Source organism: Mizuhopecten yessoensis, unplaced genomic scaffold, assembly GCF_002113885.1.
Source record: "Mizuhopecten yessoensis strain PY_sf001 unplaced genomic scaffold, ASM211388v2 scaffold2329, whole genome shotgun sequence".
Taxonomy (NCBI): domain Eukaryota; kingdom Metazoa; phylum Mollusca; class Bivalvia; order Pectinida; family Pectinidae; genus Mizuhopecten; species Mizuhopecten yessoensis.
The window spans coordinates 5,349,005-5,375,334 of record NW_018404492.1 but is presented as its reverse complement, the minus strand read 5'-3'; the positions used below and the strand labels follow the sequence as shown (position 1 = coordinate 5,375,334).

Below are 26,330 nucleotides of genomic sequence, written 5' to 3'. Positions count from 1 at the left end.
ATACAAGTGGATATTTTGATAACGAAGACTCACCAAAATGACTATGCTATGTTGTATTGATGGCAATACTTCGATGCATACGAATACATTTTTATCCTGATAAAGTCAATATAGTTTAATAGGGAGCGCGATACCCCAAAAAATGTAAGATGCCAGGAAAAATTAATGTCTTATTTATGATGTTAATAGTGTTTTTCACTATTCAAAAATGTTTAACTTCACTGGTACTGAAGGAATTAAATGACCAACTTTAATGTATCCATTATATTTCAGTCTCCGGGGGTACTGTCTATTCTGGAGGAAGAAGTCGCTGTCCCTATGGCCAATGATAAATCTCTCGTTTCCAAAATGGACAAGTTCCTCAACAGTTCACCCAGTTACCACAAGAAGAACCAAATGTTAATGTTTGGGATCGCTCACTATGCCGGGGAGGTAGGTTTGATTTCTTGTATTTGATGATTATCGCAAAATACGACATATTGTTCTAGATATGTTAAACCTTCCAGGGTTCGGTGTCCGGTGTTTGATTAGGGGATTAGGTCCTTTTCGTAATCTGTCCCTAAAGACCTAATTTCTTGTTGTGTTTATAATAGTTCACAGTGTGTTCTATCATGGGTACAATTAATACAGGCACGTTTCCGGTAAACATGTACCTTCAATTATGTTTAAATTAAACAAGACTGGTATCATCAAAGTGAGACGAGTTACCTAGAGACTGTTGAGACTGTAGCTCAACCTGATCAGGATACTGACGTCGACCAGGTCGCCCAGTTGGTTAAAACCACAGTTTAATAATCTAACGCCAAGAGTTCGAATTCTGCTTTGGGCCTATATTCTTGTTACTCAGAGAAGATCTTGTTTATTTTCTGTTTATGTCATCTGTTTTAATAAAGACACGATAGGTATGGTTTTTGTTTCAAAGAAGTTTCAAATGCATTGTTACATCCTTAACGAATCACTAGGTACCTGTATTAAAATTGAAGGAACAGTTTAACAGTGTAGCTGGGCATTATTAGTCACAAGTTCGTTATTACACCCTATGACCTATGAACTAAATCTTATTTATCATTTAGGGTGTAACACACGATTTATTGATTCTCTCTGATTGATATATACACGTACTTGATATATATTAAAATTGCAATATATCTGTCCACCCATTTGCCTTGGACAAACAACAATATATTTCTACTGCATAGGAATTAACCTGAAAAATCAATATCAAATCTCGTGAAAAATATTGTATCGCTGATATCATTGTGTTGATGCTTGCCAATGGCACGTTTATGGTGATGTACTACGATACATCCCCTCACAAGGACTTCTCTGGATTGAAGGTGACACATTTAAAGTCGTTTTACCCATTCGTGTGTGGGTGGGTGGGAGGTTTGCACATTACGCAATAGAAACCTTGTGTGCAATGTTCGAATTGGACACGCTAGTATTTTTGAGGTGTACATTCATGATAAAGGCTGAACTCAAATTGGTAACTATGCTAATCAGAGTAACCTGCACTTTATTTTAACTTCTCCATTGACATCAAAAATATCGATTTTATGCTCCAAAATGCAATAAAATGATTTAAAAATGTAATTTCCTATAATCATGGTTGCCTTACCACCAATTAACGCCATACAAGATCCAAATAGAGAAAATAAAAGACTTATGTTGACCTGAACGGCATCTTTAAAACATGTTCCTTGGATGTACTCTGGACATCGTTAATTACTCGGATAAAAGGATGTCTATACAAGGCACGTTGTATAGGTAAGGCTATAATTATACCGTTGTAGCCGAAAAATACTAGTCTATACTACATGTATCATCTAGAAATATACACGTCTCTGGCTCCATGTTTTCGGACTAGACAAAGCCTCGAACATATATACATGATCCATGAGCTGTAAATATTGTACATTTTATCATACATTGTATCTTGACCATATGTAAGATGAGCTTCATGCTCAATATGTTATCAAGAATAAACAAAGCCTTCATTATTATTATTATATCCAGGCTACCATAGTAACACTCAATCTTAGGTATTCCGTTATTATACAAATACAGATTCTAGACTAATGTATCCTTAAATCAAGCAATCATAGGTATTGCTTTATCATAAATATACAAAATCTGGTTTATCAGAGTCCGAAAACGTAAATCATTAGGGCTTCTTGAATCCAGTTATATACTCCGTGCTACCATAGTCTACAAATCTACGGGTTTATATGGTTAACTCATATGTTTAAACGATTTACATATTTTTAAATTCCAACAACATTCATCACGCACTCATACATGAATATGATTATCTATGCATCCTGATAGATTTTTTTTTTAACTTGGATTGTTTAATTATACAATTATACATATCTAAGGTTTGGAGTAGTACTGGTTTCCCCTATATTATACACTTAGATATCCATAAGGTATTCTAGGTTAACACTGTTACTTCATTGGCAGGTGGAGTATACTGCTGACGGCTTTCTGAAGAAGAACAAAGGAACATTGTCCAAAAATCTCCGTGGCTGCTTCCTCTCAAGTGAAAATATGTTTGTCAAGAACTATTTCACAGAAAACTTCCTGTTCCGAAACGAGTAAGTAATTCGTTTTTGTATTACCTATAATATCCGGGGAGTTGGTCACTTCGATGAGAAAGATATTTTGAATTATTGTCATTTACTGTATTTTAGTTACTTTATATCTAATTGTAAGGAGAAATCATTTTTGCTAAGAAAACTATCGGCATTTAGACATACTGGTAACCATACTATCGGGATTTGACATACTGGTAACCATACTGTCAGGATTTGACATACTGGTAACCGGACTGTCACGATTTGACATACTGGTAATCGTACTATAGAAATTTGACATACTGGTAATCATACTATCGGGATTTGACATACTGGTAGCCGTACTATCGGGATTTGACATACTGGTAACCATACTATCGGGATTTGACATACTGGTAACGATACTATCGGGATTTGACATACTGGTAACCGTACTATCGGGATTTGACATACTGGTAACCGTACTATAGGAATTTGACATACTGGAAACCATACTATCAGGATTTAGACATAGACATACAGGTAACCATACTATCGGGATATGACATTATTTATTTTTTATTTTATTCAAAGCATGTATTGACACAAAAGCATTTTCTAAACACATTTAGTGCCTTTTCATCTATTTGCTGGCGATAATACACACATTGAACTATTTCTAATTATACCTACCCTCTCCAACCATACCAGATCATTTCAAATGATTAGCTAGTTTAGAACCCAGCAAAATGCTAAGTGCCTTAATTAAAAGAAAGCTCACCTATAAAGATGTGACTATTTGATGGTCAAGTGCCAATCTCCCCCATAAACCACTACTCAAACATAGCCCTAATGTGTAGATGGAACTCGAACCTTTTCAGACTTCATTAGTTCAAGCAAATTTTGTATGTTTAATTAATCTTTGATCAACACCGATACATTTTCAGACTGTTTTAAAAGTACATTTTGTTTATTGTTAATTTCAATTAAAACTTTTTGAGTTAACTCAAGTGGAAACACTAATTAAGAGAAGGAATCTATCAGAAAAATCGTGACACTATACAACATTATCAAACTCATTTCATGTGACAAGTTTTTTTCCAAACGAAGTAATGGACAAGCACTACATTGTGCATGTCATACTTCTTCAGATGCCTTATGCACCCTAGTCTGTAATACATGATCAGGACCCTGGTGTACCCTACTGGGTAAAACATGTATGAGACCCTGGTGTACACCCGTCTTTTTTTCTATTTTATGGTTTATTATCCCGAATACAATAGGGAATACCAGGATGGGGCCTGGCCTGATCCCTGTACATAGTACATGTAGCATATTCATTCTCTGAATCTCTCTATTTTGTACGCTCATCTTCCTCACTCTGTCTATTTTTTTCTTATTCATTTTCTTTCTTTCTACTCAATTTCTCTTACATTGATTTCAATTTCAATTTGCAAAAAATCGTTTGTAACGTATTCCCCAATAGTTGATATCTTTTAACGCTTTCATGACATATCATATACCAAACTATCGGGATTTGACATACTGGTAACCATACTATCGGGAATTAGACATACTGGTACATGTAACCAAACTATCGGGATTTGACATACAGGTAACTGTACTATCGTGGTTTGACATATTTGTTACTATATGTATACTATCGGGATTTGACATATTTGTTACCATACTATCCGGATCTGACATACTGGTAACCGTACTATCATGCTCTGACATACTGGTAACCATTCTTTCCGGATCTGACACACTGGTAACCGTACTATTCGGATCTGACATACTGGTAACCGTACTATCCGGATCTGACATACTGGTAACCGTAATATCCGGATCTGACATATCGGTAACTGTACTATCCGGATCTGACACACTGGTAACCGTACTATCCGGATCTGACATACCGGTAACCGTAATATCCGGATCTGTCATACTGGTAACCGTTCTATCCGGATCTGACATACTGGTAACCGTACTATCAGGATCTGACATACTGGTAACCGTACTTTCCGGATCTGACATACTGGTAGCCAAACTATCGGGATTGAGACATACAGGTAACCATACTATCGGGATTTGACATAATTAGTACCATACTATCGGGATCTGACATACTGGTAACCGTACTATCCGGATCTGACATACTGGTAGCCAAACTATCGGGATTGAGACATACAGGTAACCATACTATCGGGATTTGACATAACTGTTAGCATACTATCGGGATCTGACATACTGGTAACCATACTATCCGGATCTGACATACTGGATACCCTTCTATCCGGATCTAACATACTGGTAACCATACTATCCGGATCTGACATACTGGTAACCGTACTTTCCGGATCTGACATACTGGTAGCCAAACTATCGGGTTTGAGACATACAGGTAACCATACTATCGGGATTTGACATAATTGTTACCATACTATCGGGATCTGACATACTGGTAACCGTACTATCCGGATCTCACATACCGGTAACCGTAATATCCGGATCTGACATACTGGTAACCGGACTATCCGGATCTGACACACCGGTAACCGGACTATCCGGATTTGACAAAGGTAACCATACTAGCGGGATTTGAAATAACTGTTACCATACTATCGGGATCCGACATACTGGTAACCGTACTATCCGGATCTCACATACCGGTAACCGTAATATCCGGATCTGACATACTGGTACCCGGACTATCCGGATCTGACACACCGGTAACCGGACTATCCGGATTTGACAAAGGTAACCATACTAGCGGGATTTGACATAACTGTTACCATACTATCGGGATCTGAGATACTGGTAACCGTACTATCCGGATCTGACATACCGGTAACCGTAATATCCGGATCTGACATCCTGGTAACCATACTATCCGGATCTGACATACTGGATACCATACTATCCGGATCTGACATACTGGTAACCGTAATATCCGGATCTGACATACTGGTACCCGGACTATCCGGATCTGACACACCGGTAACCGGACTATCCGGATTTGACACAGGTAACCATACTATCGGGATTTGACATACCGGTAACTGTACTATCCGGATCTGACATACTGGTAACCGTAATATCCGGATCTGACATACTGGTACCCGGACTATCCGGATCTGACACACCGGTAACCGGACTATCCGGATTTGACACAGGTAACCATACTATCGGGATTTGACATACCGGTAACTGTACTATCCGGATCTGACATACCGGTAACCGTAATATCCGGATCTGACATCCTGGTAACCATACTATCCGGATCTGACATACTGGTAACCATACTATCTGGGTTTGACATACTGGAACTGCTCTATCGCGATTTTAAAAACTTGTAGAAATTACATATTGATATATTGGCAACCGTTATATTAAGAAATTCGTCACACTGCTAACTGTTATATTAAATTTGATGTCTAAGTAATAAGTCATTTAATTGCCTTGAATATTTATGAATAGAAGATGAGAATCGTTAATTTTCCTCTGTGGCTGTTTGCATAATATGTAGCATCCTTCCCATTATAGTTAATGAAACATTAATATTGGAATGCGTTTTGTTTAATCACTAATTCAACGGTTTCTCATTTAAGGTCTGGACGGGGAAGTTTAAGAGGAAGCTTCCGGTCTAGATTAGAGGGAAAGAAGAAAAGAGGAAGGTATAAACATTTATATAACATATCGGATATCAAATACAAACAATCACTTACTTTATTGCACGGGGACGAGTATTCATGTAACTGCGAAAAAAGTAATTCCCGTGTGCATTTTTTTAATTTATTTTTTATTAAGTTATCGCTCACAGAATTATAGTCTCTCAATACTTTATGGTTCGTGAGTTTGTGTTCTCTGTTCATTGTTTTGTGGGGTGTTTTTGTCACAAACTTCCAAATGCATTCGGTAAGAAAATGAACCATATAACGTAGTATGTAGATTACATGAATTGTGCTTTGTGGGGTTGTACATGTATATATCAAATATTACTGTGACACTCCGTACTGTTTACTTCCTACCTGTTTAGAGCTATGTTTTTTTACCCGACATCTATACTTTGTAATCACATGTCTATCGATTACCTGTAGGGATAACCGGCCGCGATCTTGTGTTGATTATATTAACTAAATAATAGATATAAAACTTGCAGTTACTTTGCATGAGTACCTAAGTAAATATTTTATTTTGGTTTAAAAAAGCAGAAAGTTCGTTAGAATATGAGTTCTGAAACAAACTTTCAGATTGACGTCTTCCTACATAAAGCTCGTTTAAGACCAATAGATTATGCGCATCTTATTTATGTGATTTATTTTTATTCAATATCGTTATGATTTGGTTGTAGGCTGAGCACTATCGGCGAAGAAAAATTAGAGACAAACACCAGTGGCAACAAAATGTATGATAGCGTAGCCACTCAGTACAAGGTAGGACAACATGTAGAGTACACTGTTCTAGACATTTTAACGCCGTTTAAATCGTTGATGACCTAGTCTTTAAATGACAAAAGACATCCTGAAGGGCGCCGCATGTGCTTCTAAGTTGTATTTAAATCAACAAAAAGCTGTAGATATTTCATTTTTTTCAATCAATAGTTCAATAATTGTTATTGAAATACAATTCAAAAAACGAATCTTCCAATATGTAATTCTCATAAATACAATCATTTATTTAGAAGTCTCATTTATACTTTTATTGGATATGTAACAATTAAAGGGAGACAACTCAAGTAATAATGTGAGAGTATCTTCCTTAATTAATTGCTTTAACACTTCACAAAATAGATACAACGAGTTTCATTAAGTATAGTTTTACTTGATGCGTTTTCCCGTTTTTTGTTAAGTGCAGAGAGCATATGAGCTAAAAGTGACGAAAATACTCATGGGATTTCTAAAGCCTGATCATTTCTCTTGGTATCACTGATTTTATATGTATAAGATTCAGAATAACTCTGCAGTACATTCTTTGGTAAAGGTAAATTGTTCTATTTTTTCTTTTTTTCTTTTTTTTAGAAATCACTGAAATGCTTGATAGACAGAATATCCACTGCCAAGCCAAACTTCATAAAGTAAGAGAGATTTTTAATGTTATACTTTAAAACGTTGCATGATATACCATATGCAACATTTAAATATATTATGCATATTATTTTATGCTAGTTTTATTGATATTATTGTTTATTAATTAATTTTGATAACAATGTTAATACACAGAACAAGTTAATAGAATTATGTGTTTATATGAAAGTTATATTGAAAATCTAACCAAATAATATTAATATTTAATGATATGTTAAAAAGATGTTAATGATGTTTTGCAGATGTATAAAACCCAACTTGGCGCTCACCTCCGGCGAATTTGATCGTCGATTGGTCAATGATCAGCTCACTAGCAGCGGTTTGTTGGAAGTTGCTAAGATTCGGAGAGACGGATATCCGGTCAGAATGAAGATCGATATCTTCCGGAAAAGGTTAGAACTGTTCGCAGTTTAAAATATTTAGTACATTACTTTGAATGAAATCATGTCATGCTTTTAAACATCAAAACAGTAACAGTTGTATTGAAAAGGAAGAAGGTTTGTTTTTTATGAGTAGTACATTTTGTATCGAAAGAAATTATTTCCTTCATTACTTCGTCTGTTTTCCCTCCATACTATTTTTTTTCCCCTGATATTGTAGATATCACGTGATTCCCGAAGACATACATCTGGAGGAGGAGGACGGCAAGAAGGCTGCTGAGGTCATCGTGCATCATTGTGGGGTCAAAGATTACAAAATAGGAAAGTCCAAGGTTAGTATAAAATCTAGTACAGTACAATGTATGTATGTTTCAAAATATGAAATAAGGTGTATTTGATTTTGACAATGTATAATGAATACGTGAGATTGATCGATTTTGTATTACTCTTTCCTTTTTCTATACCACTTTTAAAGAAATTTGAGACATACATTTGTAGGTAGTATCAAAATGGTTGTATCAGTGTTGATGCTCTTTAACAAGTTGTGTTAGTTTTTTTGTTTACTAAATCGTTTATTGAGTAATGAAAGTCGATTAATATTAAGAAATCACAAAACCATTTTATTTTTCATTTGTAGACACGTTACATTGATAATGTTTTCCAGTAAAATGTTCACCGCAGTTTATTTCTCGCCGTTTGCGCCCTCCGTAATAACAACAAACTCATCACGACGACAAATGCTATTTTACAATCTACAGAACACAATATCTAAAGTATCATTTATGTGTTATACCGGTGTATGGTGATGATTTTTGGGTTATAGTTTCCCGGTCTAAGGTATACATCTAAACAAGCCGGAGATGCAGCTTAAGGACTCGCACAACTAAATCATTTTAATATTTGAAGTTCAAATCCAGTGACAACTGTCTAGATTCATAAATATATACCTTGCAAAGGCTACAAAATGACTTTTTGGTAGGTTAAGTCGCATATTGGAGTGTCACAGCGGCAAGAAGTTGACAACCGAAAGTTTACAAGCAAAACCGGTGACCCAAAACAGAAATGCTCCCAGACATTTTGCCCCTGTGCAAATCCGCACACAGACATGGAAATATATCATAAGTATATATTTTGCAAAAGTTAAATACCTGAACATTTGATTTATCTAAAAATCTGTCATCAGTTCCTTATTAAACTCCTTCAGTGGCCCAGTAATTAGCCGGATCTTATTTCAGATAAGCGACATGATGATAACTACAAACGTATGAAACACTTGCTGATTGGCTGGTTTAGTTGTGTGAGTCCTTAATAAATAGAAGGTATTGATATGAGATGGGCAATTTGATGTTATAAATAATTAAAAAAGCAGGTAAAGATTAATGACAAGTGCTATGTGATTTTACTTTCAGATATTCTTGAAACAAAATGGAATTGATGAAATAGAGAAGACACTAGCTGCAATGGTATGTATCACATTGATACGATACATAGATACGTACAGTGTAGCAAAGTCTACTTTACATAGCATAAATCTCACTTTGGCTCGGTACACTATAGTTGAGGATATCTTACACTTTTATTTCTGTAATGCACCAGTCTATTGATTGTATCGCATGTTCTATTTACATTGAAATATTTTCATAAATAGCTCGAAGCAAAGAAAGAGCGACAAAAAGAAGAAGAAAGACGGAAAAGGCAGGGGTCTTACAAGCGACATGATGATAACTTAGACACAATAAGTGAAGCTGGCTCTGTGAGTTCCGGATGTTCAACGCACTCTAACGGCAAGGGGTCGATTGAAAAACCACCGTCATATTCTGCTCTCTCGGACATAGAAGCAGATCAAAAGAATCCTGTTGATGCAAGTGGTTTGCCACCGAAGAAATCATCCATCAACCCCTCCGAATTACAGGAAGACCTTCCGTAAGTATTTGAAGCGTTTAACGTTTTTTTTTATATCGCTTCATATAGCGTATGCTTCACTTGAGTAAATATTTGAACACACTCTTTGTAGTCCGAATTATTCTGACGTTTTATCGGCTTTTTTATATCGGATTCTCGTCGATTAACGTCTAAAAAATATGTTTTTAGTGATTGTATTGGTTGTTTGAGGCATGTTATGTATGTTCATCTTGTGCATAAAGAATAGATCTTTCGATCCATGTGCGAAATGTGTGTATAGGTGACGATTTGTTTCTAAAATTTTCCCGCATATTATAGAAGGCCGTAGTTCTGACGTTTATCGACGACAGACCGATATAAAAAAAAGTCGATAAAACGTCAGAATAATTCGGACTTACTCTTTGGTGCGGTACGACTTTGAATGATTTAGGTGCTTGAAATGCTGGCGTTGGTTCTCTTCATATGTTAAATCATTGGTGTTGATCACTTTCAGAGCTTATGACGTTTTCCGGATTACAGAACGAGACGTAGACGAATCAAACGTGTTTGAGGAACGTGCGCTGAAGATTATGAGACTTTCTACATATGTTCTCTTGTTTCTGGGGATTCTGGGTACCGGAACAGGAAGTCTGTTGGGAGTTTTGATGCTTACATCAGGTATCAGATTGGTAAGTTTCTTATTGTTTTACCTTTATTGATGAAATTTCAAAACCATGGCAATGACATTGCTGTTTAGAAATAATATTGGATGCCTACATATTTCAGCAGTTTTTAATTCTTACCAACCTTAGTGTAAAACATAACCTTTTTGCCATGCAATTTAGATATGTACGCATAGGAGTTAATTGTGTGCCCAAGTCCGCTGTTGCAATGCATACATACCGATGACGTCACGCTGTTGACAGCGTCCGAGGCTTGTCTGCACCAGACATGCCAACAGTATTTTGCATTTTTCTACAAGTCTGTTCATTCTATATTGATGAATTTGTTGAGAGGATATTGTTGATTAAAAATAAAACCAAATGAAAATGCAGGTTCCGAATTAACGTTCCCAAAACGGCGAAATTGTCCAACTTCAATTCACATCGATATATCAACAATCAAGGCCACGATCGGCTGTCAAGGTAACAATGGTTACATTGAAGTCGGTATATTTCTTGAGCCTTCCAACTTAAATGTATCAAATAACCAAATATTGGGGGGATGCGTATGTTATATCATTTAACTCAATGTATCCTCTCAAATATTGACACTAGTTATAGTATCTGAAAATTGTATTTTGCATCTTTTTTTTTTAAATTTAAACTTACATCATTATTTACTTACCGTATGTTTTATATTAACAGGACAGTACCCACAAGTCCGAACTGACCACAGAGATTCTAGTCTGCTTTAGTATACCACAAGGGATCACCTGTCTCGTCTCATTCCTCAAGATTCTCTTCGGTCGGAAGGAATGGCCAAAATTATCATATTTATTCTTTGTAAGTAAATGAATGTAGAGTCTATTCCTTTTTTCAATCATTTTGACTATGTGATTTATTTTCTTATCAATAAAATGATGTCGATGATTGAATTGTCTTCTCTCCCGGTTTCTCTAACAATTGTAAATACAGTAAATGCATGTATAAAACATCACATATACGGTGTATTACTTTAAACCGGTTCGCGATTGATCACAATTTGTTTCGCTGTTAACTGAAAAAGAAAAAATACAAGAAAATCAGAATTATGGTTGATAGTGTTAAAATTCAAACAAAACATTTATTATTTTAGGCATTGCTGTTGAATGGAGCACAAGCTTGTGGCATGGGGTTCCTCGTGTATCGAGTTCTCCCAGAGTATGACACCATATCGGGAATAACACTAATGCTTGCCTGTGTTCAGCTACCGACGTTACTGAATATACATCGACAAATTTTCAGGCATCGAAAATTAAAGTTGAAGTTCCTCAAAAGACTACTTGTAGCTACTTTCTCTATCATAGCAAGCCTCATACAATTCGGGTTTAACCCAATAGTTTATGTAACAGAAATATTTGTGCCAGCAGATTCCACGTCTAAAAATATAGTGTTTCTGACAGTGTCTATTTTTCTTGTATCTTTCGGCTGGTGCGAATCATTTGCTGGAGAAGATATTGACATCATTTGTATGAATGTTCCGTTAAAAAAATGGAGACAGCAAATATCTCGATGTCGAGATAAAACAAATTTTCTAGCATGTCCACTTAAAGTTGGAATATTTTTTCTGTGTGCCCATCAGCTAGTGCCCGATGTGACGTTTGCTTTTCCCTTACCAGTGACGTACACTGATACACATATTCCAGTACCAAACAGTACTGAAACGACGGTTGCTCAGACGGCTGTGACCCAGTCGTTCTTCGACAGGTATACCCTGCTCCTGATACAAGTGTCATCCGGTTACGTGTGCAGTTATCTTTGTGGAATAGCGTGTAAGATCCACATGCAACGATTCTCGTTCTGCCTTTCTCTACTGCTTGTCCCGATGCTTTCCATTGGTTTAACCATATGGCTGTGTATTGGAGGTCAGGAGTCACTACCGATTTTGGAAGGAACTGTTGCGTGTCCGGCTAATCTCTCATTTGATGGTTTGAAAGGAATACTCGGTGTTGCTCTTGCATTGCTGGTGTCCCTTGTGATGTTAACTTTGCATGTTTGGTTTCCGTCAACAGAACGCATGGCGAAGCTGGAAAGGTATGTCATAGAAAACTCTCGTTCATATTCAATCGTTTAAAATATTGACGAGATTTTCAAAGTTGAGATAACATTTCTCTCGAAAGATTAATGATTAACATTATGAACGATATATCCCATGTCTCTTAGATATGTTATACGAGCAGTTATCAAAGGTTGCATTTCTTACCTTAAGGATGTTGGCTTATTCCGTCTTTGCGTATTGCAGAGTTATCTTCTCTTGGGAGCAAGTATTGATTGTTACGTCATTGATCTCTGTGAGAAAATTACGTCGTTTTCTCAAAAATTGATGACGTTACTCTCACAAACAAGTGACGTAACAATCAATACCTGCTCCCAAGAGAAGATAACTCTGCAATACGCAAAGACGGAATAGGGATAGAGGCTCTTTTTTATCTTATTGGTTCTTGACCGTGAAGACGACTTATAGTAACGACATTAATAGTTTGGCTCTTACCCTTCAGGAACACATGGTCAAATTCTCCTTGTACCTTTTCAAGTATTTACATGTAAATTTCTTTCTTTGTTCAAATTTTGCCCTAGTTTTATCGATTTAGAGTTCGTATTATATTTTCTGCACTTCGGTGTTCTCTTGTTGATACTAAATAATCTGGATATAGGCTTGCTGTGCTCTCGTACTTCTTACAGAAACAAAGGGAAGTATGAATTGTCAACATTGCTACTGTTTAGGAATATATATATCTGTGAAATTCTTTCTCGAGAATCCCTTACCGTAACATCACAATTTGCATAGTGCAAATGAAGGAGGGAGACGTTTCTAAACTGAACTGAAATAATCTCATCTATCACATGAAACAGTACAATGCTTTTTTGAATTTCAAACATATATAATATCTTTATTTTATTTAGGAGTTACAAATACTAATCATTGATAGTTAAATACTACTTTGAATCATTTAATTCCGGAAAAAATATTTTTGTAAATATTCTTTTCGTTTTCGTTTTTCATATCCGTACAAATTGATCGGTAGACGTGGTTAATTACAATGATTGACATACAAAATGTATTTATAAAGGTGGGTAATTCTCACAATTAGCTAGAAATCTGCGGCGTGACATCAGAACCAGAGTTGAAAGAAAATAACAAAACTGAGTGGAATTCTGTGATGAAAGAATTGATAGTTTTTTCTGTCATAAAAAGGAATAGGTCCACCGAACCTCATTAAAGAAAAACAACCAAATGTGTTGACGAAATAACATCGGAATTGGAGAGGACTTGGTCTCCAATATTATTTCAAGTTGGGCGTTTTAAGCACCGCGCATTTTGTTTTAACAGTAGTTAGACCAGTTTTGATTTCAACCTCTGTTGCCCCCAGCATTACCGATAGGTCCTACAAGGACCAAATAGCTGTATGGGGAATTGTTACTCATTTTTGGCATTCAGTATCTATTCAAAAAATGAATAGCTGCGATCACGCTTGTGTAAAGTACATTCATCATTGGTTTGATGCGATTATGCCTTAGATGTATTTGTACGAACAAATATAATAATATAGTAACTAATTTTATTGTTTACTTGACCGCAGGTTGTTCTGCCTTCCGATGTGGGATGGCATTTTCACCGCTTTTAACGTCCTGTTGCGAAGAAAAAATGATCTGATGGAGAAAGAGACCGAACGCAAAAGGGTTGGCTCTCGCACGAAAGAGGAGAAGAAGGCACGCCCTATGGTCAATATTTGTGCGACAATGTGGCACGAGACCAGACAGGAAATGCTTCAGCTCCTTAAATCACTTTTCCGGTAAGAATGTTGACAGTCTATAAGTGCAAGACATTTCCATTGGTCCATATACGTTTATTCACCAATTATCCTAATATTCCTAAATAAGAAAGACATTTTTTAGCGTTTAACCTAATTTAAAGGTCATTACGTTTTTACCCTGTACCTTACTGCTTGGTGAGACTAAATTTCCGGGAATCACAACAAATGCATAATTACAATAAAATGTATCTATAATACAATGTTACAAATTTGATCATGACAAAGTAATATGTTTTCATTGAGTTGTTCCTCTTCATATACGTATTATATTCATATCGATTCAATTTTAAAATCTTGCTTTACAGGCACATTAATGTTGTTTGGAACAACACACTGTATGTTGGTAACAGTTATCATTTACAACCATCCTTATATCGTTACAGGTTAGATAGATACTACTCACAACACGTTTATAGTATTAGTCAGAGCGGACACCTACCATCATTTTAACGTAACAGGTTAGATAGATACTACTCACAACACGTTTATATTGTTAGTCAGAGCGGACACCAACCATCATTGTAACGTTACAGGTTAAATAGATACTACTCACAAAACATTAATGTGGTTAGTCAGAGAGGACACCAACCATCATTGTATCGTTACAGGTTAGATAGATACTACTCATAAAACATTAATGTTGTTCGTCAGAGCGGACACCAATGTGTTGACTAAAAACATTAACACAATTCTTGTATCGTTACAGGTTAGATAGATACTACTCACAAAACATTAATGCAGAAAAGGGCTTTGGTGTAGAACGGGACTACTTTGACATGAAGAGTAAGTACTGAATCAGAAATAATCATCTGCATTATGTTGTCATAAAGCAAAATTCCTTTTTTTTCTTCAGCATCATAATATATAACAGGAGCGTACTGCATAACAATAAAAGTATTTTCATTCTTTTCGTCTTTAAACGAGAGGCGAGTTCAATTAGGCATTGGTTATGATTAAAACGAAAATTCGTTTCAATTGGTCCAGACGGTGAACATTTGTCATCGCTTGTTGATATATAAATTGTTATTGATATGATGATTGTAAAACGCAAATTAATCAAACCTATTCAGGTAAATTAATTTGTTTTTAAAATAGAAAGATAGGAAATAAGAAAAGTTTGAATACGTTGATAATTTTTACAAAAAACAACAACAATATTTATACAATATCACGAAAACAAATGCATTTGATAAAGTGAAATAATTTACTTTGTAATTGCTGTAAAAAAAACAAGGGATTGAACATTTATTCTGCCTGTACTATCGCTGGGAAATTGTTTCGTAGCTCATCGTTAAAGAGTTCATGTCATTATTCATTTCAGTTCATATTATATTCGATGATGCATTCTTCATTGATCCCAAAACAAAACAACGAATGACAAATGAATACGTCCAGCAGCTTGTGGAATGCATAGACCAAGCTTCGATGTAAGAAAGATACTTTCTGGGGTGTATTTTTTTGTATATTAATCTAACACCTACGCTATTTTCAAGTGATGTTAATTGACGTTATAAGTAAATTCTGCGATACATCACTCACGCCTTCTCATTGATGGTTTTGTTATCATTGCTTGTCTAAATATGTTATGGTTGGTGACATAGCATCTATTTGTGGAAGCCAATGTCTGAAAAGGGATAATAAAAACGTAAAGAATTTCTTAATACATAGCAGTAACAGTTATTTTTCACTCGTTGATTGAATGCTTTTCGTATTTTTTACTTGTACTACTCACACACTCATAACGATAATAGCAATGTCCTCTGTGTTCAGTAATGAAAATAGAGATACGACTGCAATCTTTAAAAACAGTGTAACTTACCTACGTTAAAATCTTAACACTTCTAAGACATGTATAGATCATGCCTTAAATTATGTTCCTGTATACATTCTAACCGAGCCTTTACTATCATAAGCAACAAGCCTTTATAAACGTTATAAACTTTGATGTATGTAGGTCAGTTGCCAAAGGCCGGATTTTTTGGAACAACCATCCAAAAAAGTTCACAACTCCTTACGGTGCGAGGCTTGAGTGGACACTTCCAGGAGGTATTCCTATGTTCTTCCATTTAAAGGACAAAACTAAGGTTCGACACCGAAAAAGATGGTCACAGGTATGCATTGAAAAGAATTATTAAAATTCCATTTACCTAAATTATGAGCAAGGAAGAATGAGACGTTTTTCTAATGTTTAATCTATTCGAGATACCGAAATCCGGTCAGCGAAGTGGCAATATTTTCAAATTTTAATAACAACAACATTAAAAGTATGTTGATATTACAAACACTTATTACATAAGGATTTAATTTAACGTCATATGTTATAAATCATACGATTTGCTTTTTATTTTATCATTTTAACAAGACCTTATGATATACATTTATGGATGATTTGTCTCGGTAATGTGACTTTTGAAGTGTATATAAAATTACCAATGCATTAAATAGATCAAATATAATTATAAACCAGGCATTCCACATCATCAGAACATGAATACAAATCTCTTGTATTTATTACAGATTCTATATTTGTACTACCTTCTCGGATTTGAATTGATGGGCGTAGGAAATGAAAGTGACATTTTAAATAAGAAGAGATCACGTCAAAGGGTGAAGACATTCACTTCCCTCCTAAATAAAATTCCTCCACACAAGATCAAACAGGTATGTGATCAAACTCAAGACGTTTTACAGATAATTTAATTATATATATATATATATATATATATATATATATATCAATACCTCAATGACAGATGCTATGTTCAAACTTATTCAGATAACACATCAAAGGAAGATGAAATAGTGAAGGTATATCTACACTGGTTAGTTGAACATATCACATTATCATGTGCTCAGGTTACGAAGTGTAATGACACCAATTAGGAATCGTCTGTATGCAATATGTGTAACATCTCCCTTGTACATATGTGACGTCACAAAGATCCATTCTTAGACGTCACTAATTCACGGCATAGGCACACTTGCTGGTGTTTTGCTTTGATTCTGGTCTAATTATTATTTTTGAAATGTGCACGATATTGTTGAGCATTTCGATTTTAAATCTGGTCCCATTAGAAAACTCAAAAACATTATATAGGGATCTTGTTTAAGATACTCTTTATCCATCGATTTGCACTGTGTCAATCATTGGAACATGCTACAATTGACACTTTCTCTTTCAGGCCTATAATACCTACATTTTAGCTCTGGACGGCGACGTCGACTTCCGACCCGACGCTGTTAAACTTCTTATTGATCGGATGCAGAAAAACGACAAAGTTGCGGCTGTATGTGGACGTATCCATCCCATAGGGAGTGGTGAGACACACTAATAGATTTTTTAAGCATGGAAAATATGAAGAACATAGTCGACTCTTCACTTTATTTTATAGTGAAAAGGTCTTGAAAAAATGAATGCTGTATTTTCTAAACTGATAATGTATATAGAGGAACTTCATTTACTTGATATTTTTTATGTACAATAACTGAAACCATGTGTCCGAAATTACAATATGAAAATGTGATATTATAATGACGTGTCATGTTGTCCTAATTAGTGGCATTAAGCATTTACTATTAGAGAAATGTATTTTTATGAAAACCATTAACACCACATTTTGCTGGCAGGTCCAATGGTATGGTACCAGCAGTTTGAGTACGCCGTCGGTCATTGGCTGCAGAAAGCTGCGGAGCACGTATTTGGTTGTGTGCTTTGCTGTCCCGGATGTTTCAGCCTGTTTCGATTTGCCGCCCTTATAGACGACAATGTTGTTAAAATGTACACAACCCCGCCATCTGAGGCCAGACACTATATCCAGTTTGAACAAGGTAAAATACAGTCAAGCATCTATTACAAAACTTCTTGAACGAAGTGTAAAATCTTTTTTTTTTTTTTTGAATGATTTAAATATTCTGTAAGATGTATTAAGCTCAATTATGTAAAGGTAAGTATAATATACCTGCAACGTATTACAACGATTATATATATGGGGCAAAGAAGTAATTCCAACAGTGTATAGATGTTTCAATGAAATGTACCTTATCAGTTTAGAAAATACAGCATTCTATATTACTTCTTTGACCCTTAACGTTATATATATATATATTTGTTCATGAACTTTTCATTGAAACATCAATATTTCATAATTCATCGGTATTACAGGTGAGGACAGATGGTTGTGTACTCTATTACTTCAACAAGGATGGAAAATTGACTATTGTGCAGGCGCAGATTCTTGGACATTCGCCCCGGAATCATTCAAGGAATTCTTCGTCCAGAGACGACGTTGGGCTCCATCTACCATGGCAAATATACTTGATCTCCTGTCATCTTGGAATTCTACTGTCAAAATGAATGACAACATCAGTACATTATTCATATTCTACCAGTTGGTTTTAATGGGCTCCAGTATTTTGGGACCCGGGACTGTGACATTGATGATTGCAGGATCTTACGCTTCTGTTTTTAGTATCAACATGTACTACGCGTTGTTATTGTCCCTGACCCCGGTCGTTATCTTTATCGGAATATGTCTGAAGTGTAAAAATGATACCCAGATCATGGTTGCTGGACTGTTGTCTTCCGTATACTCAGTAGTCATGGTAATAGTGACGGTCGGGATGGTGCTCAACATGGCTACAGAATCGTTCCTGAGTCCTAATGTTATCTTTTTAGTTGGCTTGTCCGTGATATTTTGCATTGCTGGTATATCTCACCCTAAGGAAATCTTGTGTCTTGTTCACGGCATCATCTACTATTTGACCGTTCCAAGTACGTTCATTTTCTTAACTATTTATTTTCTGTGTAACCTAAACGTCGTATCATGGGGTACAAGAGAAGGGCCAAAAAGAGTAGACTCTGAAGAAGAGGAACGCAAGCGACTAGAGGAAGAAGAAGAAAAACAAAAGAAAAAGAAAAAAGGTGGGAAATTACTCCGTGCTCTTGGTTTATCGACATTTTTTCACGAAGCTGCATCTTTGATAAAACACGCCTTAGGAGGTATACAGGAAGAAAAGACTGTGTCGGAGAAATCAGATCCAAAAGAGGAAATTGAAGCAGCAATTGTAAAGCGACTAAAGGAACGCCGACCTACTCTACCTATACCACAACCAAAGCCAGCCGAACCAGAACCGGTAAAAACTGAGATTAACCCAGGAGCGTGGGGTGAGGCTGATTTCCTTGGAACCGAGAAAGTTCAAGATATTTTTAAACAGGAAGAGGAGTTTTGGCAGTACACAATTAAGAAATATCTGGAGCCAATAAACGAAGACAAAGACAAGCAACTACAAATTAAGGACGATCTTACTAGTCTAAGAAACAATGTAGTGTTTGGGTATTTTTTGATGAATCTTTTATTCATGATTGCAATATTTCAGTTGCAACTAAATGAAGAACAACTGTCTGAGTTCTTCATTTTAGGAGAATACGAGCCGTTATCATTGGCATTTCTCAGCGTCTTTGCCATTGTACTTCTGACACAGTTCGTCGGAATGCTTCTTCATCGCTGGGGAACGTTCCTTCACCTTATGTCTAGCACGCGCATAGGACTATGTACACGAAATTTTGAAGAAGAATATGCTGAAGTCGCCTTTAAGGAAGCGGGTCGACTTCAAACCGGGGATCCAGAACCAGATTATATAGAAGATCTTGATAGTGACACAGAGGGTGGATCCTCGAGGAGCAATACTTTAGTACGATGTGACGGCATTCCGGAGGATCCACCAGACTACCCGGATGACGATCAGTCGGTCATACTTCCTGCCACAACAGTGCCTCGTGGATGGGAAGGTAACATACCAGAACCAGATTACGAGGCTCTGGAACCTGATTATCCGTCAAATGACCATCGGGAACAGGAAAGAACCCCCCATCACCGTTACCAAAACGCTTACGAACGTAATTTCTCGAAGAGGTTTGAGACCATGAGAAACATGTACCAGAAACGGTACCAGAGACGAATGAGTCAGGTGAATGGTCTTAACAATACAAACATAAGTAGACGGGAGGCTCTGTACAACCGGTCTCTTGAAAGGGGAATGAAACGACGACAGAGTGTAATCGCTTAGACCATAGTCTAATTTTGCCTTTTATATAACTGAACAGTACCCGAGTATACCTAATTAGAACTCTAAATTGTCCCACTATCATAAGCAAAACAAAAATACTGAAGGTAAATTTCCTCAAAATTGGCTAATTTCAACTATTATATACATCATATAATAATGAATTTCACAATATTTGCTGGCATGTTTATTTGAAAGCATAAAAATTAGTTAAAACTACGTTCAGAGCATGAATATAATTAACATTTTTGTGAATTTAAAAATGATTTTCAAACTTGAATACATTTTCTTTACATTTTCATATGATACTGGGACAGAGGCAAACAAGAATTGTCTCAATTCCTTAATCAATTCCATTAATGAAACCTATTTTATCGATTGTATTTAAATCGATTGAGTGGTGAGCTGTGTCTGTGATACATTGTAATATAATTCTAAATTTCATTTTGCACTTTGTTATAGGGTCTGTGATGGGCTAATAGTAGCATATGTGACCCAAAAAACAGCTGTTACTACATGTATTAGTATGGAAAGCTATTTTTCCAAGAGGCTACTTTTAAAAAAATTCAAATCACCATTTTGCCGTATTCTCCTTCTAGTGGTCTCATATTGCAAAAACTAAAATCGCCGTGAAAAAAATTGCAAGATCTACTGTTTATCATTAATATTGTATCCTTGTCTTATTTTGCATTATTTTAAGTATTAGAAGTTTTAAAAGAAATAACTTGAATCTACTGTTGATAATACTCTCAGCAGTGACAATTTCTGTCGTCTTACCCAAATTGGATCAGTACCCAAATCGGATCACTTTTTGCAAAAATACTTTGAAATATCCTTAGAATAGATAACCATGCACCATTTTGTTGTCTACAAATAGTAAGTGTTTCAGTAAATGAATATAATTCATCCTCAGAATTTTCAATGAATGAATAAAATGATGGTTTGGTGATCCGATTTCTCCTTAGACGATATCAAACTGATAAAGCTCAAACTGACAATATTTCACATATGGGTCAAATAAGCGGCAATATAAGGAATTGATCTGGATGTTTCCAACATAAGAAAGTATCAACTGAGGTGAACTTACTTACACATATACTGTATTATCCATGAATTTCCATGAACATGACGCACTCAGCATGTAAACTCTAAGCCTAGGCCTACACACGCCGCACATAGCAAGGCCGAGACTACAAACAACCGAACCCAAGGTTGGAATTACGACACATAATGTTCCTTCCATGACATACGAATTAAAGTTCTTTCATATTATTTATCCATGAATGATCCACGACACAAAAAACGTCTAGCTACTGAAAAATTTGCACGTGAATTAGTTTCGAGATTCCTGAAATGACGTTGCGATGTTACGTCATATTTTACTACACTAAAGTTATGAATGAATGAAAAAATGTTTAAATGATGTTTTTTGTTTTCCTTTCCATTGATAGTGATATGGAATTATAGGGATTGAATCTGGATATTTCCAGTGTTCATGCAAGTATAAACGGGTACAAATTTACTTACACACTTCATATGAACGGCATTCGCTTCGCTACGACCGCTCATATGGTGTGTTAGTTAATTTCCGCCCGTTCATACTTGCATGAATACTGGAAAAATCCAGATTCAATCCCTATATTAATATTTAATGAGACAGTGAAGCCAAATCACCGTGCTCGTATTTATTTGGTATATACTGTAATCCACATTGACCTTAATTTTGTAATCGTGAAAGACATTGTGGACCGATGGAGCTTTTCCCATTAGTTTTTCAACATTCGACTTGTACGTTCACTTTGCATTCTTTTTCCGCCAACTTTATATTTCCTTCCGTCCTCCAGCGTATTTTCGTTATATTCTTTGCTCCAACTTCATTTATCTCCCTTGTTTCTACACGAGTCACACAAGCTACACCAAAGGTAAAAGGCTAAGGTTCAAATGTAATCATTGAGATGTATGTATTTTGTAACAGGTTTTTCACGCTCTCAATATGGTTTAAAAAGTACCCGATGTTAATCAGATCAAGATGTAAATATTTTCAAAAGGCAAATATAATAATAATTATCATGTTCATTGAATATAATATGTATACCATCGTGTTCAATATCATAATTAAAACAGTTCAAAAGGTCGATCCTAACTAAACTGTATAACAATTTGCTTACATTCTCCCAACCTTCACATTGTTGGTAGCCTAAGGTATGGCAAAATTGTAATTATAATATACATTTGTTAATAAATAATTTTATTCAAATTGTATTTGTGTCTTCATTGGCACGATTGTCAAGAACCTATTTAATAATCAACTAATGTGATATTTATATGAACAACTAAATGTTTTTTAGTATTGATATACATTCATGCAGAGCGGCAGAGACAAAGGCGAAATTAATCCGCCATCCTTGTTGTCGTGCTCGCATACTTATAGACACGAGAAGCTTAAATTGGGTTAGAGAACAGGCAAATTAAATTATCATTCTTTACCTTGGGGTTATTACCAAGAATCTAAACTGAGTGAGTAGAGGATCCCCGCAAATCCACCAAAAACTGTAAATATACATTTTAATTTTTTTTTTCCTGCTTCACTATATGTTTGACAGATCATTTCGGAAAGGAAAATAATGACTTGCGTCACATGTATGAGAATACAATAAAGATAAAATTTAACAAAAATTCAGCAACATTTTTCTGAGTATAAAAATAATACTGGCCAGACTAAGATTAAACCACCCATCATTAGACATTTGTCCCATTAAGTGAGCTACAATTGTACCTGGTCTACCCTGTTACGTGTAGTATAGCCAACACGAAATAAGGGGAGGTTACTGCATATACAAAAACTAATAAGGGGAGGTTACTGCATATACACAAAATCTAATAAGGGGAGGTTACTGCATATACAACAACTAAGAGTAACTATCTGGAGTTTTGCCTGCGGTACGGCAGTGATCCTTCAATTCTTGTATCCTTTGTGTCAAGATTATTTTGTTATATGTAATTTGTTATCAATTGTTAATTTTTCATGTCAGTCGTACATGCTTAGTTGAATTTGTATTCACACACTTTTATTTTTATTTATTTAATTTAAATTACCTATTCAGCTTTGTATCTCGTAAACTTACATCACTCATTGTGTGTTGTCCTACCGTACGTTAAGCGGCCTATTGAATAAGGTTTTATGATTTTAAGCACATTTATTATGTTTAAATATCACTCGTGATTGAAGTATAACCACTTTTTTCCACTGGATTTTTTTCGTTATTTTTGCTCATTCACAGGGTATAATCGTGAATGCGGTACTTTGATACATGTGTTAGTTTGGCACGTGTACATTTAAACTGTGATATAAACCGCAATGCAGACTTGTATCACTACTACTTCGGTAACGTCATTAGCATTTGCCTAGCTTATCTCATATGATGTGGTAATGCAGACATGCGATTGTTTGACAAAGACTGTGTCTTAAGGACTTGTGTACTACTATAAGTTGGGTACAGATGATAAATGGATGTCTCTAAATATACTAAAAACAGACAGTAGTGTCGCCTTTGTTTACTGAAAATCGAGATACATCTTTGAATGTTTTCCGGGATTTTTTCTTAGATCAGCGGATCACAAAATATTATTGCTTGTAAAATTGAATTTCCAACGTTTTGGCCACTGGGATCACCGATGTCACTTACATGTTGTAAAAAGACGACACAGCTTTGTATTGCAGTGTTATTTTTTTCGCATACTGTATCAAGTTTTAAAAAGTGCAATCACCTGTGTGTGTAATGTTCATCTTTGACCGAAAATGTAGAGCCGCTAAAATATCTGGCAATACGTATATATCAAAATTGTTATATGATTACAATAGGATAAAATATGCATTAAATTACTTAATCAGGGATTCATATGTAAATGTGTAAAAAAAAATCAATGTTATTGCATTAATATCTATGCTAAATTAAAAGGTACCTATTATGTCGATAAGGAATGTAATTTAAATTGTACGTTAGTGTGTATTTTAAATAGATTTATTCCTTTGTTCCTATTGTAAAATATCTCTTTGACGTTATTTATTTCATCTGTCATCGAAATATACATTTAACATCGATTATTTGTCTGAAGTCACAGTTTGAATCTCAAATTGAATATTGTATAGATCAATAAAGTCAACACTTTGCCCATATTAAATTTGAAAGTATTTTAATCTCCAGCCAGTCAATCAATATTTTTCAATTTCCTTCTTACTCGATCTGTGTGGCATGAATTGTTTATAGAAAAGATGTGATCATATTTATATTTGCAACAAAACTGAAACGGCAATCAACGAATTTATTAAAAGATTTAAAAAGTATTCTGCTATGTCCTAAAGCATTAAGCTGGTTTTAAAAAAATCGTTATTAAAAATATTCGTAAGACACGACGATTTTACTGATGGATGGCAATTTTCACTATTTATATGTAATAAATTTGTAACACAAACGCATGTGTCTTTTAAAGAAGACAAAAGATCATTCATAAAATGAGTCAGCGATGTCTTATAAATTGTAGCTTGATAAAATACGAATTAACTATATGTAAGATCCCATACTTGTATGTAACATTCTATTACTCGAGGGCAGACGAGCATTTGATCTTGATATAATCGTTTTTATAAATTTATATTTAAAGCATGTTCAAAGGTCCGATATATGTAGCCCAAGAACCCATGGATTCGAACCCACGTCTTCTATCACGTATCACGCTATTAAATATCGTTCACCTTGCCCCCAATCAATTTTTATTTTAGTGTGATACAAAGTTTATCAAAGAAATAAGAACCAGAGAACATTAAGGTATACTATATACGTACTGAATACGCAGATGCTTAAAAGTTCGTTACGTTTCGAGAAGACTGCTGACATCCTTTTTCATCACTTGCTAGACATAATCCACATCCTGACGTTCGTAGTCATTGAAATGTTAAATAGTCTGCCTAATGAATAATCGAAATATTAATCAATATACAGGCAAAAAGGAACATATTATAATATGGTGATCACGAGTACTGTTCACGAATAATTAAAATTTCATTGAGATATTAGAGTGACAATTGTTTTATGAATCTGTTTTTAGAAAGAAAAAAAAGATAAATGTCATTATCGGCTCTTTCATTATCACAATGTAAAAAAATCGGAATTTAATAAGAGGATTAGGGACGTGTCCGATATTATACCAGTCTTACTTTCTAATTTCATAATAACCTAACTCAATAGAATTATTTGATTTCCCTATTTATGAGCTAAAATGTGAAGTAAACAATTATGTAGACAATTTCATGCATAAATGAGAAGTACATTCATTAATTGGCTTTGTTGTACAAAATGCCTCCTAAATACCAACTTCCTATTTAACATTTAGAATTTTTCTAATTAGATTATTCTAAATTTTAACATATTCATGATTATTTCCACTATATGGTTATTCGTCTGCCTTTTAGGCGATATCTAAACACGAATAAAATCATTAATAATTGTAAATATTTCTCAAGTTGAGAACTTTCGTGATACAGGGATCTAGTCCAAATTGTGTTATACTTTGCCAGCTAAATAAATGACATATCAAATTATATTTTTTCATTATTTTCCTAGCTGAATACAGAAAAAAATGATTTTGAACTTTAATTTTATGTAAACAATTCGTTGAAATGTTGAATCTCCAAATACTTAATTTAACCAGAACAGGATTCCATTTAACTTATCTATCCTGACAGCCTACCAAAAAAGGAATATATCTTCGTGCTAAATGTATTTAATGGACATATGGTGCAGCAAATATTTATTTTAATTTCCACAGTCCTTAATTCTAAATAAGTGCT

General features: G+C 35.0%; 1 protein-coding gene across 2 annotated transcripts in view; it reads left to right on the top strand.

Moving 5' to 3' along the window:
- The window catches only part of LOC110445657, a 60,690-nt gene extending 34,840 nt beyond the window's left edge, over positions 1-25,850 (top strand). For both annotated transcript variants that reach the window (XM_021490383.1, XM_021490384.1), the window contains exons 12-31: positions 274-432; positions 2,464-2,597; positions 6,167-6,232; positions 6,910-6,991; positions 7,577-7,632; positions 7,885-8,034; positions 8,243-8,354; positions 9,432-9,485; positions 9,671-9,945; positions 10,418-10,592; positions 11,271-11,408; positions 11,701-12,638; positions 14,186-14,398; positions 15,126-15,202; positions 15,741-15,846; positions 16,374-16,530; positions 16,937-17,080; positions 17,602-17,737; positions 18,047-18,247; positions 18,582-25,850. In XM_021490383.1, coding sequence (XP_021346058.1) covers positions 274-432; positions 2,464-2,597; positions 6,167-6,232; positions 6,910-6,991; positions 7,577-7,632; positions 7,885-8,034; positions 8,243-8,354; positions 9,432-9,485; positions 9,671-9,945; positions 10,418-10,592; positions 11,271-11,408; positions 11,701-12,638; positions 14,186-14,398; positions 15,126-15,202; positions 15,741-15,846; positions 16,374-16,530; positions 16,937-17,080; positions 17,602-17,737; positions 18,047-18,247; positions 18,582-20,485 — 5,277 coding nt within the window. In that variant the 3' untranslated portion in view covers positions 20,486-25,850. The remainder of the gene's footprint in view (positions 1-273; positions 433-2,463; positions 2,598-6,166; positions 6,233-6,909; positions 6,992-7,576; positions 7,633-7,884; positions 8,035-8,242; positions 8,355-9,431; positions 9,486-9,670; positions 9,946-10,417; positions 10,593-11,270; positions 11,409-11,700; positions 12,639-14,185; positions 14,399-15,125; positions 15,203-15,740; positions 15,847-16,373; positions 16,531-16,936; positions 17,081-17,601; positions 17,738-18,046; positions 18,248-18,581) is intronic.
- Positions 25,851-26,330: the final 480 nt, after the last annotated feature.